This window comes from Hyperolius riggenbachi, chromosome 10 (assembly GCF_040937935.1).
Source record: "Hyperolius riggenbachi isolate aHypRig1 chromosome 10, aHypRig1.pri, whole genome shotgun sequence".
Classification (NCBI taxonomy): domain Eukaryota; kingdom Metazoa; phylum Chordata; class Amphibia; order Anura; family Hyperoliidae; genus Hyperolius; species Hyperolius riggenbachi.
Window position 1 is genome coordinate 232,399,899 of NC_090655.1, and position 17,386 is coordinate 232,417,284.

Below are 17,386 nucleotides of genomic sequence, written 5' to 3' on the forward strand. Positions count from 1 at the left end.
GAAACAGTTTGTTTTTAATCCATTTACGGTTCCGCTTTAAAGGGAAGGTTCAGGGAGGGGATTCAAAAAAATAAAAATAAATTTCCACTTACCTGGGGCTTCCTCCAGCCCGTGGCAGGCAGGAGGTGCCCTCGCCGCCGCTCCGCAGGCTCCCGGTGGTCTCCGGTGCCCGACCCGACCTGGCCAGGCCGGCTGCCAGGTCGGGCTCCTCTGCGCTCCATTTCCTGGGACTTCTGCGTCCCACGACGGCGCGCTGACGTCATCGGACGTCCGCCGGGCTGTATTGCGCATGCGCAGAACTACTGCGCATGCGCAGTACAGCCCGGCGGACGTCCGATGACGTCAGCGCGCCGTCGTGGGACGCAGAAGTCCCAAGAAATGGAGCGCAGAGGAGCCCGACCTGGCAGCCGGCCTGGCCAGGTCGGGTCGGGCACCGGAGACCACCGGGAGCCTGCGGAGCGGCGGCGAGGGCACCTCCTGCCTGCCACGGGCTGGAGGAAGCCCCAGGTAAGTGGAAATTTATTTTTATTTTTTGAATCCCCTCCCTGAACCTTCCCTTTAAGTAATTTTTCAGGAGATCAGTTAGTTGTGCTTTCATTTTGAGCTTATAGAGTTGTGATTCACTGCCAGCTGTATGCTCCAAAATTAAATTCCAAAAGCATGTTGAACTTACACAGGGCTTCTAATGAGGGGTTGGGTTGTTGGACACCATTAGAAGCACCGGGTAAGTTCAACTCATTTCCCCCTGACCCCTCTACAGTACTCCTTTAAGAGAACAGCCTGTACAAGCAGATGTCCCTGGCTGCAGAAAGTGGGACATCTGCTTGTACGGGCTGTTCTCTCATACAGCCTTAAAACCCAGGTGAGACCAGTCCTGCCTTTTCTTTATCCACCTGTGTCTGAGCGCTTTCCTTTTTTCCTTTTACATACTAGTTGAGGATGTCACTTCCTGACACACCAGTTTCTGGAAACCCTCAAATGGACACATGTAATACCAAAATGTAATAGAAGAAAACTGAAAGCAGCTTAGTTTTTGTTTTTATTTACAATGAAAAGTCATTCAGTTTTCATCAACATTGACTGTCTGTAGACCTGCAAAGAAAAAAAAAAATATTATTGCCTAGTTGACAATGTCCACAAATGACAATTACTTTCCTTTATTCTACATTAAGGATAAAACCACACAAGTGCTATGACTGCCACAGGAGAAGGAATGGAGATGTTACAGTATCTCAAAGCAAATCTTGACAAACTCACCTTAGGGAAGCCTTGCCTCAACCTTGCGGTTCCAGTGCTGGACCCACTAACATTTAACAAGGGCTTGTTGAATAGGTTCGCATGGCGCAGTAGCACAGAGCAGCTCGTGCAGCCTTTTGCCCCGTGCACAAGGGGTCAGAAGCGGTGGTAAATCGATAACCGATAGAGCTTTGTTGCATCAAATGAAGCAATGCTGCGTTTCAATAGATTTTTGTTAGATTTCATGCTGAAATCAATTACAAGTGTACAAGTGCAGTGTGTGGAAGGACTGAATCATGTATAGCCCTCTCCAATTAGATTATGATCTGAGAAGCCACATCGCCCAATGTATGGCTGACTTATTACACCAGGCTCTTCTGGACAATAGTACAGACATACAGGGCTGTGGAGTCGGTCCAAAAATCCACCGACTCCGACTCCTCAGTTTTGGATTTCACCGACTCAGACTCCTCTAATTTGCATATTACAATTTTGTTGATTAAAAGTATGTAACATGAAATTCGTCTCTTTACTGCCAACAATTAGGAATTTTACAAGACAACTGAAGTGAGAAGGTTATGTAGACTACTATATTTATTCCCTTAAAGGTTCGTATACACGTCCGATAAAGATCGTTCGTTACGAACGATTCGTGACGTTTACACGATATTCAAATTAGACGGAAAAGATCGTTCGTAATGAACGATTGTGTACACACGTGAACGATATAAGTATAAAGTACTGAACGACGAACGATTAAAAAATGCGTGCGCAAACGGAAGTGACGTTATGACAGGCAATAAGAACATGCGTTATCGGACGATCTTTGTACACACTGCAACGATTGAACGATTATCTTTCGAAAAAATCCGCCGGGTTGGATCGGTCGGATTGAACGATAACGGTCGTTATCGTCCCAAAAAACGATCGTTGGAAAATTTGGAGCGCACGATTATCGGTCCAATTGTCGTTATCGTTCGTTTTTGAACGATCGTTATCGTACGTGTGTACTCAGCTTTAGACTAAAACTAGTCCTTGGTAAGAGTACTTGTAAAAGGTACAAACCGGAACAAAGAACATCTATCAAGCCCTAGGCAATGTAAGTGTGGGTACATGTAAGAATGATGTGAAGGTACTCTGCAGGGGAATGAGGAGATTCTTCCTCTATTACACATTCTTCATGCACAATCTGAACAAGGTTTATGGGTGACAGACAACACCTCTGTGTTCAATGTGCACAGCATTCTCAGTGGATTCCCTGCAGCTCTGTGGGGAGTGCATATGTAGAGTATAGTACTACTGTGTAACAAAGTAAACCTGAGACAGATGAAATTAAAGTTTTATACATACCTGGGGCTTCCTCCAGCCGCCTTCAGGATAATCAGTCCCTCGTTGTCCTCCACCACGATCTTCTGCTATGAGTCCAGGTACTTGAGCCAGTCGGGTGTAGTGCGCATGCACACACTCCGCCGCCAGGAGCATACTACACCTGTGCAGCACTATTGCGCAGGTGCAGAATGTTCCTGGCTGTGGGAGCGGCATGCGGCCGGACATCGCTGACTGGCTTAATTACCAGGACTCATAGCAGAAGATCCGGGTGGTGGAGGACAGCGAGGGACTGATTAGCTTGAAGGGGGCTGGAGGAAGCCCCAGGTATGTATAAAACTTTACTTTTCATCCGTCTCAGGTACCCTTTAATTTGTAGTCACCAAACCAAATTTTAACAACATATCAAATGATTTGATTTCATCAGCAAAGGGAGTGCATACATTTGCATAAATCAGCATCAGTGCAGAATTATTTCCATCTCATTGACCATCTCTATTAGTGACACAGCTACACATCAGGCTTTATTCTTACAGCATAGATGTTATTTAGTATATATGTTACAGCCAGAACCCGAAGTGTGGCCACTTCTAGTTCTGGCCGGCCACTTCGGGTTCTGGCCGGCCAATGCGCGAAGTGGCCGCAGCGCAGCGGCCAATGTTAGAAATGGAATGTTTCCTTTTAATATGAATGTAGTTTTCCTGGCCGTATGTAGCAAAAAAAAAACAAAAACAGTTCGTTCATTGAATGAAATGAAGCTGCCCGGCTTCTGCTCCGCCTCCTCTCCTCCGCCCCTGCCCCTCTCTCTCTCTATCTTCTTCGGGCAGCCGGCGCAGTCGTTCGTGGCGCCAGGAAAGCAGAGCGGGGAGGCTGCAGACATTGCTTCTGCCAGCCCCAGCTCTGCAGGGACGAACGACAGGATTGCCTGCCGCTACGAACGACTCTGGAGGGGACACGCATGTCCCCCGCTGCCAGTGTCGGGGAGAAGAGAGAGAGAGAGAGAGAGAGAGGGGCAGGGGCGGAGGAGAGGAGGCGGAGCAGAAGCCGGGCGGCTTCATTTCATTCAATGAACGAACTGTTTTTTTGCTACATTTGGCCAGAGACAGCCAGGAAAACTACATTCATATTAAAAGGAAACATTCCATTTCTAACATTGGCCGCTGCGCTGCGACCACTTCGCGCATTGGCCGGCCAGAACCCGAAGTGGCCGGCCAGAACTAGAAGTGGCCAAACTTCGGGTTCTGGCCGTAACATATATATATATAAGCAAAATCCACAACCAAGAAAGTTGCAGGGTAGAGGGAGGAGAGTTTGGGAGGATTTAGATAGATTTTAGCGGCGGGAATGCGGCGGTTTATTTAGGGCAAAGATGTTAACCACATTTTTTACATAAAAATATCGTTTTCAGGAAACTTCAGAGTCTCTTTAAGTAACTGAATAAACAAGCCAAAGAAGTAGTGGCGGTTTCTCTGCTGTTCATCTCCCTATGCAAATTACCTATAGCTGCGTACCAGAGCACAATTCATACTGGCAAAGAAAGAAGGTGCACTGATCATGCCACTAGCGGCACCAGATCAGCTGTGAGACACTGTAGTGCCAGCCTGCTGTCCATTTTCTACATCTGTTGCAAAATCAATTTGTGGTCAGACTGAACTATAGCCCATGGTTGAGTTCTGGATAACCGGGCCTCTACTGTATGTCCTACCTTGTACGTTAACCCTTTTATCTATTGTGCAGCGCTGCGTAATATGTTGGCGCTATATAAATACAATAAATAATAATAATAATAATAAATAATATAAGAGATTCCTGTGTACACATCATATATACAGTCACAATCAGATATGTATATCTGACCTTAAAAATACGGGGACTGCTTTATTGAAGCAGCACAAGTAACTAATTTTGATTGGTTTATTTCATTTTTGTGGACTAAGCACAGCTATTACTGTATATATACATTATTTGTAATGACTATTATCTGAGAAATAGAACATTTTATCATATTTTCTATTTTAATTACAGTTACAAATTCATTAGGAGTCGGAGCATTGTTTCACCGACTCCAGGCACCCAAAATTGCCCGACTTCACGACTCCGACTCCACAGCCCTGGAGACATATAAAATGGCTTTTCAACTCAAACCAACAATACTTCTCTCCATGTGTGCGCACTCTGTCTAGATCAGGCATGGGCAAACTTGGCCCTCCAGCTGTTGGGGAACTACAAGTCCCACAATGCATTGCAGGAGTCTGACAGCCAAAGTCATGACTCAAAGGCAAATGCATTGTGGGATTTGTAGTTCCTTAACAGCTGGAGGGCCAAGTTTGCCCATGCCTGGTCTAGATGTTTCCAACAGGTAAATTCATCACGGCTCTGCCATTGCTGACCCTTTGTCAGAAAGGTTATCCTCCCCAATGCATAGAAATGTGCAGGGAAGCTGTGGCAAGATTAGCTACCTGGTCTGCACAGCTAGGTCTCAAAATCTTTCTCTACATCTCTGGTGGTTGTATATGACATCACATACAAAACAACCAGTGTAATTAAGTCCTAAATAGTCCCATAGTTGTATTTTCAGTTATATAGACTGTTCTTTTTTCCCATTGCACCACTCTGCCATATTTTCAGTTTACAAACCACACACTGTATGTTAAAAACTATAAAACAGAGTAGAGCTAATGACCCTTTGAACTTCCCTGCAGCAAAACCTTATCACAACCTGTCTATTCCTTGGTTTAGTGTTTCTGAAAACACTACTGTATTGGACCCAGAGGTTCCATGAGATCAGAGAAGCTCTTTTGCATAGATAACTTAAGTTTAACTCTTCCTGTACTGGAAAACAAAATGACTTTTCTTTGCTGCTAATGATCTATTTCTTAGCTGTACTACACATACAATTCATAATATGGATATAGGAACTCCCAAGTGTGCTCATTTTGCGGAACAACCTGCTATTAGGGGATTACTGGCAGTCGGTCTGAGATTCTCCCCTACAACCTGCCTCAGTAAGAAGTGCTGGAGAAATACAACAGATCTCTTCAGCTGTAACAGAGATGGTTGTTATTAACATCCCTAGCGTTATTTCCAGATTGTCATTTTTTCACAAGCTTTTAGACCCTAAAAACGAGAAAAAAAAAAAAAAAAAAACTACCACAGAGCGATCTGCAGCAGCTCCTGCATATAACTCACTCAGGCGCAAGATTACCACTCTGATGCAGATTTCCCTCCCGAGCCTGACACACACTCTGATGACACTGATGTCATGTATGTATGTATGTGTACAGTGCGACTCCTGTCTCAATGTGAAACCACTGTGCTCCTTCTCAGGTAACGAGTGAAAATGAACTCACTACCTTGTCCCCAGAAATCTCATTTTATCTTAACCATTTACTGTAAGTACTATCAGTCTCTGGCCCCTTATGGACAGAGACCTGCTGGTATAAAAACAGGGCTCACCGACGTCACGCTGCAAAGACCCATCGCTCTCCCTTCGCTGAAGCCCACTCTCTCGGCAATTGCTATGACAGAAGAGCCCCGTGAGTCGGCCAGGAGCAGATTTCATTGTCTACTGATCCTGTGATCATTGTGATTGGCTCATAGTGATCACAGGGTCAGGAGGCAATGATATCTGCTTCTGGCCAGCGCATGGAGCTCTGCTGTCATACCAACAGAAGAGCGAGAGGGCTTCAGCGTCAACAGGGGCGCAAAAGGCAAGAGTGGCGGGTCCTTGTGGCATGACGCCGGTGAGCCCTGTTTTCTGATCAAAAAAATCTCTGGTCCTTAAAGTGGACCTGAACTCTTGCACAGGACAGAAGGGAAACAGAGAGAAATGCATCCCGTATGTATTCAGAGTTTAGTCTAATTCCCCTCATCTGTGACCAGTCACAACTGTAACTTGATTCCTCGGCTGTGTCAGCTGACTGGCATGGCAGAGAGCTCATTTGTAAGTATAGGATGTTAACATGTCTGCCTCCATGGAAGCAGGAAGTAGACACACTGCAGATTTATTGCAGGATGTGTTTCAGCTGTAACATAAAAATGTTTTTCTTTTAAAGGCTATTATGCTGTTGCTTATCTTTTAGAGCAGAGAGGAAGTTCTAAGTTCATATCCACTTTTAGGGGCCAGAGACTGCTGCTCCAGAAGTGGTTAAGCGATAAACTATTAGCCAAAAAAAATCACAAGAGGGCCAGTGCACACTAAAAAGCGCCATCATAACTGCAAACGCTCAGCACTTTTTGCAATTTTTTTTTTTTAGAACGATTCTAGGTACGAGTCTAGTGATTTTCTACTCATGCCTAACAATTTTTTAAGCTTTTTGGAGTTGCATTTATTTTTTGTTACAATAGAGCTGTTACTGAACAGCTTCTGTAACAACAAATGCTTGGAAAAAAAAAAAAACGCTCTGATCTAGCGCTTTTCAGAGCGATTTTCCACTTTCCTATATTTATCATTGAGGCTGAGTCGCCTCAAATCAGAAAAAAAAAATGCTGCAGGACCTGTATTTGCGTTTGGGGAAAACCGCTCATCACTCTGGTTTGCTCCATCCCATTCAAATGCATTAGCCAAGCGCTGTTCAAATCGCTGGCGTTTTTAAAAGTACTCTTGGTGTGTACCAGCCCAGATTTAGCGTGACATTCTCTGTGAGCATGCAGTGTCAAATTGCTAGACAGGAAAGACACATCTCCATTAGCATCACAGCATGTAATGCAGGATGCATTCAGGGAATACATAGGAAAAACATTTACAATACCTTTGTATGTAGTAACTGGTACATATGTGACCAGTGTGTACAATTTGTTGGGGGAGTCCTCATCTTCATTGCGTTTCCTGGACAAACGCACCCGAATACGATATGGAACATTTCTGAACATAGAAAATGCACACAAATTACAACATGTAGCAGAACTGATAAGTTACTTAAGCGTGAATGGACACAAGCCTCATATACTCGATCCCTCCGGCAGGAGTTTGGGGCAGATTCTGTACAGATGCGTCACTCACAAACCTCTAGACTATCGGCAATCTTATCAATTAGCTTCAGTGTAAATATGCCTTCAAATGACATTCCATGTCATGACAAGTGACCAGTCCTTAGGTTTCCTATTCGTTTGTTTTGTTTAATGTTTTAGAGCAAAAAATTAATTTTGAGGTTCATACCACTAATGAAACTCCATTATAGCTAACAAAAAAGGCAATTCCACCAGTTCACGGCGTACATAGCAGGGATTAATGGCAGGAATTATTTCAGCTTGCTAACATGCATGTACACAAAACAGTTATTCCACGTAACTCTTAACAGAGAAGGAAATGACCAAATGTCCTGTCAGTGAATTGGTTTAGGTGTAGCAAATAAGTAACAAGCTCCCGCTCTGTGCAGATAAATGCTCCTGCAGCAGATCGGGGGATTCTAGGCTTTTCCAACTTCCACAATTTCTCTACAGGTTTTCCTTAAAGGACTCCAGCAGTGACAAAGTAAAGCAATCTTTACTTACTAGGGGCTTCTTTCAGCCCCTAGTAGTCTTCTGGGTCCCTCGCTGCAGCTCTGGTCTTCTCTGGTGTCACGCTGGCCAGCTGCAAAGATCGCTGTCCCATCGGCAGGTTGGTGGTTCTGTGCATGTGTGGGCTGGCAGCCGTGCACGAACTCGCCTGCGTGTTTAGGCGCATACTGCACCTGCGCAGACTACTGTGCAGACGCTGTACACCCCCAGTGACATGCACGCATGGGCATAAGCGCCATTGGGTCAGGGAGCTGTGTGGGGCAGCCAGGACACTGGGGAGCACAAGCTGCAGCAAGGGACCCAGAAGACTTCTAGGGGCTGAAAGATGCCCCTGGTAAGTAAAGATTGCTTTACTTTGTCACTTTGGAAGTACTTTAAAGTGTATCTGAGATGGGGGGGGCACAAAGATTTTTACCTACCTGGGGCTTCGCCCAACCTCTTGTAGTCTGCCAGCTCCCTGCATGTTACATTCCATTGTGTAGCTGTCAGCCAGATTAAAGTCTGCAACTCGACTCGCAGGCTACTGCGCATGCACTGTACCGGCCGCATGTCACCTCGATCGAGCTTCCAAGGCCGGGAGCGTTCTGTGCATGTGCACATACTACAGACTTAAATCGGCACATGTGCAGAAATCATAGCCACAGGAGTCCAATCAAAGAGGTGCACAGCCCGGAACACGTGCAGTAGCCCCTGGATTATAGACCTTAATTTGGCTCCAGCAGCACAGCTGATTGGACCAGGAGGACACAGAGGAAGCGGAGAGATTACAGGGGCTGGAAGAAGCCCCAGGTAAGTAAAAATCCTCTTGTCCTCCTTGCCCCAGGTTTACGTTACCATATTATGACCTAAAATAATGCTACCAAGAGCAAATCTCTCAGGGCTGGGGCCCACTAGCTGCCACGTTTCCGATTCAGAAATCACTTGCGATTTCTGAATCGTGATGTACCCTGACTTTAAGCATGATCAAGATTTGGCTACTCCCAAACGCTGCATGCAGCCGTGCTATCGCAATGCTACAGTGCTACCACTCTCATAGGGTTCCACTGATTTTCCGATCACCGGCGCTGCAGGAAACCCTGTAGTGGGTTCCATCCCTTAAAGAACTGTAGTGAGGTATATGATGGAGGCTGCCATATCGATATCCTTTTAAGCTATACCAGTTGCCTGGCAGCCCTGCTGATGTATTTGGCTGCAGTAGTGTGAATCACACCAGAAGCATGCATGCAGATAATCTTGTCATATCTGACAAAAATGTCAGTAACATCTGATCTGCTACATGCTTGTTCAGTGTCTATGGCTAAAAGTATTAGAGGCAGAGGATCAGCAGGGCAGCAAGGCAACTGGCATTGCTTAAAAGGCAATAAATATGGCAGCCTCCATATACCTCTCACTACAGGCCTCCTTTAAAATTAAATTGCACAAGCCCTTACAGCTAACACCAGAGTTCGCCAAGCCTGTCCTCAAGGCCCACCAACAGTACATGTTTTGCAGGAAACCACAATCACAGGTGGAGTAATTAGCATCTCAGCAGAGCTGATTAACTACCTTTGAGGATTTCCACATAGCATGCACTATTGGTGGGCCTTGAGGACAGGGTTGGGGGAACACTGGTTTACACAAGAGCCCAATAAAAAAAAAAAATCACCACATTGTTCTCTTTAGCTTATACTCACCTGATTCCTTTGGCCCATACAGCTTTATTCAGTCTTGTATCAATGCGTACATCAGGAGTGCGCATTTCTTTCACTGCAAATTTACGGATCTCCTTCAGAGCACGGGGAGCACGTTTCTTGAAACCTCTGGAAAAAAAAAAAAAAAAGTTTGGCTATCTTTAAGAAAGCAACAGTTTTGCCAATATTACAAGGTTAACATTACTAAACACCCTATAAGTGCAGTCAGTGGTTTCATAAACTGATGAGTCGGATGACTTTTGTACCGAAGCCACAGCCCTGTGGGAAATGCATCTGCTCTCCAAGAAAAATTGCGGGCATCACAAGAGTGCATTCTACTTAATGCAACAAATCCAAAGGATCAGTTGCAGACTCACACGTGAACAGAAAATAGGATCTGATCGATGTCAGTTTTTCATTGCAATTGAAGATGCATTAAAAAAAAAAAAAAAAAAAGTCAGTTTTTCGCTGTAATGGGAACCGAGAATAAAGGAATAAATGAACAGCGTGACACCACTGCCACAGTGGGGCGTTGCAGTGACATAACATGACTGATTGTAACATGGAAAGACGCACTGCAATGCAACACTTATGTGACGTTCACAGCGTGTGCAGTGGTGTGATTGAGTGCTGCAACTGACTATATGCTTCCCTGTATGCGATGCAACGCGCACATAGTGTGCAGTGCGACTATTCGATTCCTGTTTTTCACAGGGAAAAATGCAAGTCCCAATGTGACCTTAGCCACAATCAAAGAGAAAATAAAAAATAAAGATCATACAAATATGGGAGGAAACCCAAGCAAACACTGGGAGGACAGAGAAACTCCATGCTGATAGTGTCCAGGCCAAGGTTTGAACTGGGGACTCACTGCTGCAAGGCAAGAGGGCTGTCCACTACGCTCTAGGTTCTCAACGTGTGGTAGTATAACCCAGGGGATACTTCTGATGGGTACAGGGGCTACTCTGGCTTTACAGTTCTCAAAAAGGTAACAATCCTACATAAAAAATACCAAATTACCATTTTAGCTATTTAAATACCATAGTAAACTTTTGGAAAGTGTTTTAGAAACAATCACCATGTACGACTTTTAAATATCTGTCAAGGGGTACTTGAGAATCTTTACCATACCAGGGATACTTGGTGAGCAATTTTTTTTGTGTGTGTTTCTTTTTTAGGGGTACATACCAATACAATCTTGAGAAACATTGCACTACGCCACTATACCTCTATTCTGCCCCGTGCAATCACCATTAATGTTTTGCTGCACCCCCTTACAGCTCCTGCCCGAAGTTAGGAGGCTGGGTGACATCTAATGGTGCTACCTTACAACTCAGCAGTCCTGCTTAGAATCCGACTCCTGCTGCCACAGTGTGACACACAGCAGTCTCATATCAGCATAGTTACAATAATTCCTGGTTAGCACCAGCAGCTGCTGATTTTACAGTGTAACTGTGGGGCATAATCAAAAATCGATTCTTTATTTTATCTGGTAAACAAGTAATAAGGATGCTAACCAGGCAATCCAAAAGTTAAAATCACTATTTTCTTGTTGAAGAATGATCATACTCCAGTTTACCCCACTTATTTGGTACACAAAGGAAGTTGCAGGGCATGCTGGTTTGTGCTTATTTTGCTTCTCTAGTTCCCCTCAGACTTAGAGGCTCTGAAGTCTCATAAAAATCATGTTTTTACATTTAAAAAAATCTCTAACATGATTGCCCTAACTAAAACGCTGCATCTCCGTGGCTGAACGCTAACTAAATCCCCCCTAACTTCCCCCCGCAAAATCCACGACTTTCTTGGTCGTGGATTTTGCTGCCCCGGGAGGCAGAGCCTTCAGCTGCATCTCTGCCTCAATGCGCGCCAATCTGCGCATATCTCCGCCTCTCCCCCACCCCTCTCAGTGAAAGAAGACAGAGGGGCGGATGGAGGCAGCGATCCGCGCTGATAGACACGTGTAGAGACAGAGCTGCAGCCGAAAGCTCTGCCTCTCACGGAAGCGCTCCCCGCAACATGCCCCGGGGAGTTGGGGGGGGGTTAGTTAAAGTTCAGCTGCGGGAATGCAGCGTTTTAGTTAGGGCTATCGTGTTAAAGAGATGTTTAATATAAAAACATTTTTATGAGACTTCAGAGTCTCTAATGCAGTCTGATTGGCTGAAGCCTATTTCCCTCCAACACCTCTCTGATTTGCAAATATTTCTCATGTTGAGACAATGCACTTCCTATAGGGAAGGGCAGGCTATGCATACACAACAAGGCAGAGAAGAGTAGGTCAGAAAAGGACATCAGGATTGGCTTCAATATAGCCACACTTAAATGGGAAATGCTAAGAAGGATTTTCTATTTTTTATCGTAGAAAAATCACTAAAATCAAAATGTGGACAGTACAATACATATGTTAAGTAGAGTAAGTATTTATCTACCTAAATATGTGTTTTCTCCTGAGATAGCATGGCTGACCACTCCTCTAATCACTGCATGGGAATGTTATTGAACACAACATATGCATTATGTGCTTAAACCATAACGCATTCATTTGTATAGTCAATTTAATCTCATTTCACACAACCCAATGTGCTAACAATACCATGCTATGACACTTACATTCCATGGATCCGCTTGTGAATATTGATGGTATATTCCCTGGTGACTACCTCATTGATGGCAGAGCGGCCTTTCTTTTTCTCACCTCCCTTCTTGGCTGGTGCCATCGCTGTGGAGACAAAGAACAGTCAGTAACCTCATATAGAGGATTCTTCCGCTGCAAATGAATGGTCTGCGCTTGATTTCTTCAACGGGGGAAAATCTGGGGGTACATAGCCTAAAATATTCATTGGCCTCTATTCACAATGAGTCAACTACTGAAGTATGACCACGTTCACATTCACAATGTTTTCTGCCTGAAATTATAATTTTTGGGATAAGTGCAGTTAAAAGTGTGGTAACGTGTCTGAAAAAAAATAAAATAAAATCATTGTAGACAAAGAGATGAAGACAACAATACATTTATACATACCTTGGGCTTCCTCCAGCCCCATCCACATAGATCGCTCCCACGCTGCTGTTCTCAGCCGTCTGATCGTCGGTACCGGGTCGCGTCACTTCGGCCAGTCAGAACCAGTCGACACAAGCGAAGTGCGCTCCCTCCGTACTGTGCAGGCGCCTGCGTAAGGCAACAAGTACATTTTTACGCATTACGAGTGTAATGCGTAAAATTTTACGCATTACACCCGTAACGTGTAAAAATATACTTGTTGATGTCTGCAATAGCTTCCTGCACCAGCAGGGATGCGTACAAACGTACACATAGCAGCCGGCCGACTCACAGTCGGCAAAAACAAAACTAGCTGGCAGCGGGGGACCAGAGGAGCCATGAGTGACTGCGAGGGCACAGGATGGCTGCAGGGGGCTGGTAGATGCCCTAGGTTTTTAGGGTCCTTTTCCACTAGCAATCGCAATCACAAATCACAAACGCCAGCGATTGCGATTTTTCATTAATTCTGTTATGCGATTGCGATTTTCATTTGCATTGCATCATTGTAAAAATCGAATCACTGTAGTGGAAAATACTTCTCGTGATTTCTATGATAAAGTAACAACCCTAGCGATTTAAAAATCACTAGCGATTTGCGATTCAGCAATAGCAATCGCTCTAGTGGAAAAGGGCCCTTACAGTTAAGGTTCCCTTTAAGTGCCACACAAAAAATGTTATTCATAATGAAAAAGTGTATGGTTTCATTGTTAATACTAATTGTTTTTAATCACCTGTAGGTATATCCAGTTCTATTTAGTCTAGAGCCTTTTGAGCGTTGATCATTCACTTTCATTACTGCATAATCCCGTGTGGTAGGCACAGATCATGTGGTACTGCGCTGAAGCTTTTTACGTAGGCACTGCGGCAATTTTAATACTTTGGGCGCCCCCCGTCGCATCAAGTGAAGTACGCAAGTCCCCATAGACTTTCATGGCCCTTGCAGTGGGGGAAGTGGCGGGGAAGAGTACAGCGGTGCCACACATTGTGCAAGGGGCCTTAGTGTCTAAGAGTTAAAATACATGAACTATTGACCTTTTTTCTCTCTCCCCTGCCCTTAGAAGTTGTATTGTGCCAGGAAAACTTTCATGGTTGTTATTTGCTTATCAGTGAGGTTTAATATATTCCAGACAGAAGCTGTCACTTGCATGCCTGAAATGAACTATTTCAGGCAACAAAATAAAATTAAAAACAGCCTAGTTATTAATGTTTTGCACTGTATATACAGATGTTTATCTCATCATGTCAACTCAGGTACACTTTAAGGTAGCCATGCATCAGATGATTTTGCGGGCTGATCGACATTCTAATTCGACCAGAACAGACTGGTTACTTTCATATACCTTAACTATTTTCCCACATTTTTATCTAGCTATGAGTCACGCAAGAATTCACCTGCTAAAGCCATGATTCCCACACTCTCTGGGAAATACAGAACATGTTTTCCATACTATTACATAAATCAATACTACAGTATGTCAATGTTCTAACATCTTGAAAAAATAACATTCATAAAGCAAAAATCCTAAAAAAAAATGAAAACTAATATTTCAAAATACCACTGTGCATCCTTTGGAGCCATAGCCATCACCACTGTGCATCCTTTGCCAACAAATTATCCATTATCACCACGCATCCTTGAAGCACACAGCTAACATTATTACTGTGCATCATTGGAGCCATAGAAAACACATTATCACTGTGCATCCTTTGCCAACCAGGGCTGTGGAGTCGGTACAAAAGTAATCCGACTCAGTTTATGAAACCACCAACTCCAGGTACCCAAAATTGCTCTGACTCCTTGACTGACTCCACAGCCCTGTTGCCAACACATTATTACTGTGCATCCTTTAGAGCCACAGTCAACATGTTATCACTGTGCACTAGAGACCTCTCAATTCAGGTTCTGTCTAATGCTAAGCATACACGGTGAGATTCTTCCTCATCAATTGAGCCGCTGATGGCTCGATTGATAATATCCAACAGGTCTGATGACCCGCCGGATAGATTCCCCGCTCGATCGCTGCGGGCGGACAATAGCGGGGAATCGAGTGGCTGATAAGGAGCGCCCACGGGGACGAGCGGGAATCAATCCGCGCAGACGAGCAGTGACTCGCTGGCTCGATACTGGCGCATAAATGCACCGTATATGCTTAGCATAACAGCCAGAGACTGCATTAGGATATCAGCAACAGTTCATATCTAGTCCCAGCACCCAATGCATCCCCTTCTCTATACACATACCTACACTTAACTTTCATTAGCCTCCAATCACAATACATGTGCGGTAAAGAAATTTCCTACAGCAGTAATTACTTTTTCCCCGCATTCACAAAAATGTTTCAGAGTGTGAGTAAAGGTCAGTAAAATAGTGCGGCAACATGGCAGTAATAGCAAAAAAAAAAAAAGTCACAGTAAACATTCGTTAAAAATGCAGAATAAGTGCGTAAAATATTGTTTTCTGTGGACAAATTACAAAGTCTAGCACACACAGCTCAAAAGGCTCTAGACTACATAGAGCTGGATGTACCTACAGGTGATTAAAAACAATTAGTATTAACAATGAAACACTTTTTCATTATGCATTTTATTTTTTGAGTGAGACTTAAAGGGACACTTAAGTCAAACAAAAAAAATGAGTTTTACTCACCTGGGGCTTCCAATAGCCCCCTGCAGCTGTCCGGTGCCCTCGCCGTCTCCCTCCGATCCTCCTGGCCCCGCCGGCAGCCGCTTCCTGTTTCAGTGACAGGAGCTGACAGGCTGGGGACGCGAGTGATTCTTCGCGTTCCTGGCCACAATAGCGTCATCTATGCTGCTATAGCATATAACATATGCCATATAGCAGCATAGAGGGTGCTAATGTGTCTGGGAACGCGAAGAATCACTCGCGTCCCCAGCCTGTCAGCTCCTGTCACCGAAACAGGAAGTGGCTGCCGGCGGGGCCAGGAGGATCGGAGGGAGACGCCGAGGGCACCGGACAGCTGCAGGGGGCTATTGGAAGCCCTAGGTGAGTAAAACTCATTTTTGTTTGTTTGACTTAAGTGTCCCTTTAAGTCTAAAATAACTTTTTTTTTACTGACATGTTACCACACTTAAAGTGGACCTGAACTTTTGCACAGGACAAAAGGAAAAGAAAACAAATGCTTCCTTTATTTTTTTTAAAGAGTTTAGCCTGTGCAATTCCCCCTCATTTGTGTCTAATCACTAGTTGTAATTTGATCTCCCCGTGTCACATGACTGCTTATGGCAAATAAGCCCATTTCAAAGTACAGGCTGTAAACGATAGGTCTGCTTCCATGAATCAGGAAGTAAAAACTGTGCTGATATATTTTAGGATTTGTATCAGCTGTAACAGAGAAATGTTTTTGTTTAAAGGTTATTATGCTGTTCTGTATGTGTTAGAGCAGATGAGAGTTTTAAGTACAGGTCCACTTTAACAGCACTTTTTCCACAAAATATAATTTCAGGCAGAAAACATTGTGAATGTGAACATGGTCATACTTCAGTTCGTATCTCATTGTGAATGGAGGCCAGGCTATGTGCACCCGGATCTCACCCATTTGTGTGTACCTCCCCTGGGCTGTGGAGTGTTGCAGCACTGCATACACTCACTTATCCACCTCCTTGATCTTCTCTCCATCATCACTGGGGTGCCTGTTGGATCACAGGGTACAGACATCCCAGCAGCGATCAAGAGGACACAGGAGAAACATGCTAGCAGATAGATTCAGTTTTATCAGTCAAGCATGCCTGGAATGAGTTTTGGCACATACAGGACTCAAAGTAGGAGGAAGACAGTACACAATGAACAGCAAAGTGGCTACATGAGCGGATCATCAAAGACAGGTCATCTATTAACAGTTTATCAGTAGCAATAAAAACCAAGCTGCAGCAACTGCAGCAGTAGCCTAAGAGGGAAAGTGTTGCATGAAGAGAGTTCAAGAGATTGACAGCTGAGGGGAAAAAGTGCTTCTATGAGTTGAGACCTTGATGGAGATGGCTCGAAACCTCTGGCATGATAGGTGAGCATACACTCCATTGCAACACTCTGAACAGCCCAGAGGATACACATTTTAGATGGAGGGAGACCTGCCGTGTTCCGGTGGGTCATCCTGAAATTTACCACCACTACCACAGCACACCTGACTGCCCACTTTCCAGCGAGATTGTTCCAACTTGCACAATAACTATTATAGATACAATTGATAATTGCACCAAATATTCAGTCACAATGGTCGAATTTGCCAGGGATATCAATACATGGCACCTTTCAGCTTGTTTCTTCTCGTTAGTTGCTCTTCGCAGAGATAGCGTATTGGTCGAAGCGCAGATCTAGCAATTCATAGTATACGCTATTACTGCACTCGTCCCCCCACGCATGCGCGCAATACAGGCTCAGCCAGAGCACCGCAGCCCCGGTCGCCGCGGCGCAGCATTCCCGGGTGTTGCCGCCTCACCGCTAACCAGGATTACCCCGGATTACACATCCAGCTCACAGCGCTACACAGAAGAGCAGCCATACCTGGTGCCGGCGTCACCGGAAGAGGACGGAAGGTGGAGGGGCTTGTCACTTGTCCCGCCCCTTCACCTCCGGAGACCCGAAGTGTGGGCGTTGTAATGA

General features: G+C 44.7%; 2 protein-coding genes across 2 annotated transcripts in view; one reads left to right on the forward strand and one right to left on the reverse strand.

Moving 5' to 3' along the window:
- The window catches only part of LOC137534811 (large ribosomal subunit protein eL33-like), a 243,047-nt gene that overhangs the window by 169,592 nt on the left and 56,069 nt on the right, over positions 1–17,386 (forward strand). The window lies entirely within an intron of this gene.
- Positions 1,027–17,371, reverse strand: LOC137534808 (large ribosomal subunit protein eL31). Its single transcript, XM_068256463.1, has 5 exons — positions 17,288–17,371; positions 12,339–12,447; positions 9,735–9,860; positions 7,314–7,426; positions 1,027–1,092 (listed from the first exon to the last, which is right to left on the reverse strand). The coding sequence occupies exons 2-5, from the start codon at positions 12,443–12,445 to the stop codon at positions 1,061–1,063; spliced, it is 378 nt and encodes a 125-aa protein (XP_068112564.1). The 5' UTR covers positions 12,446–12,447; positions 17,288–17,371; the 3' UTR covers positions 1,027–1,060.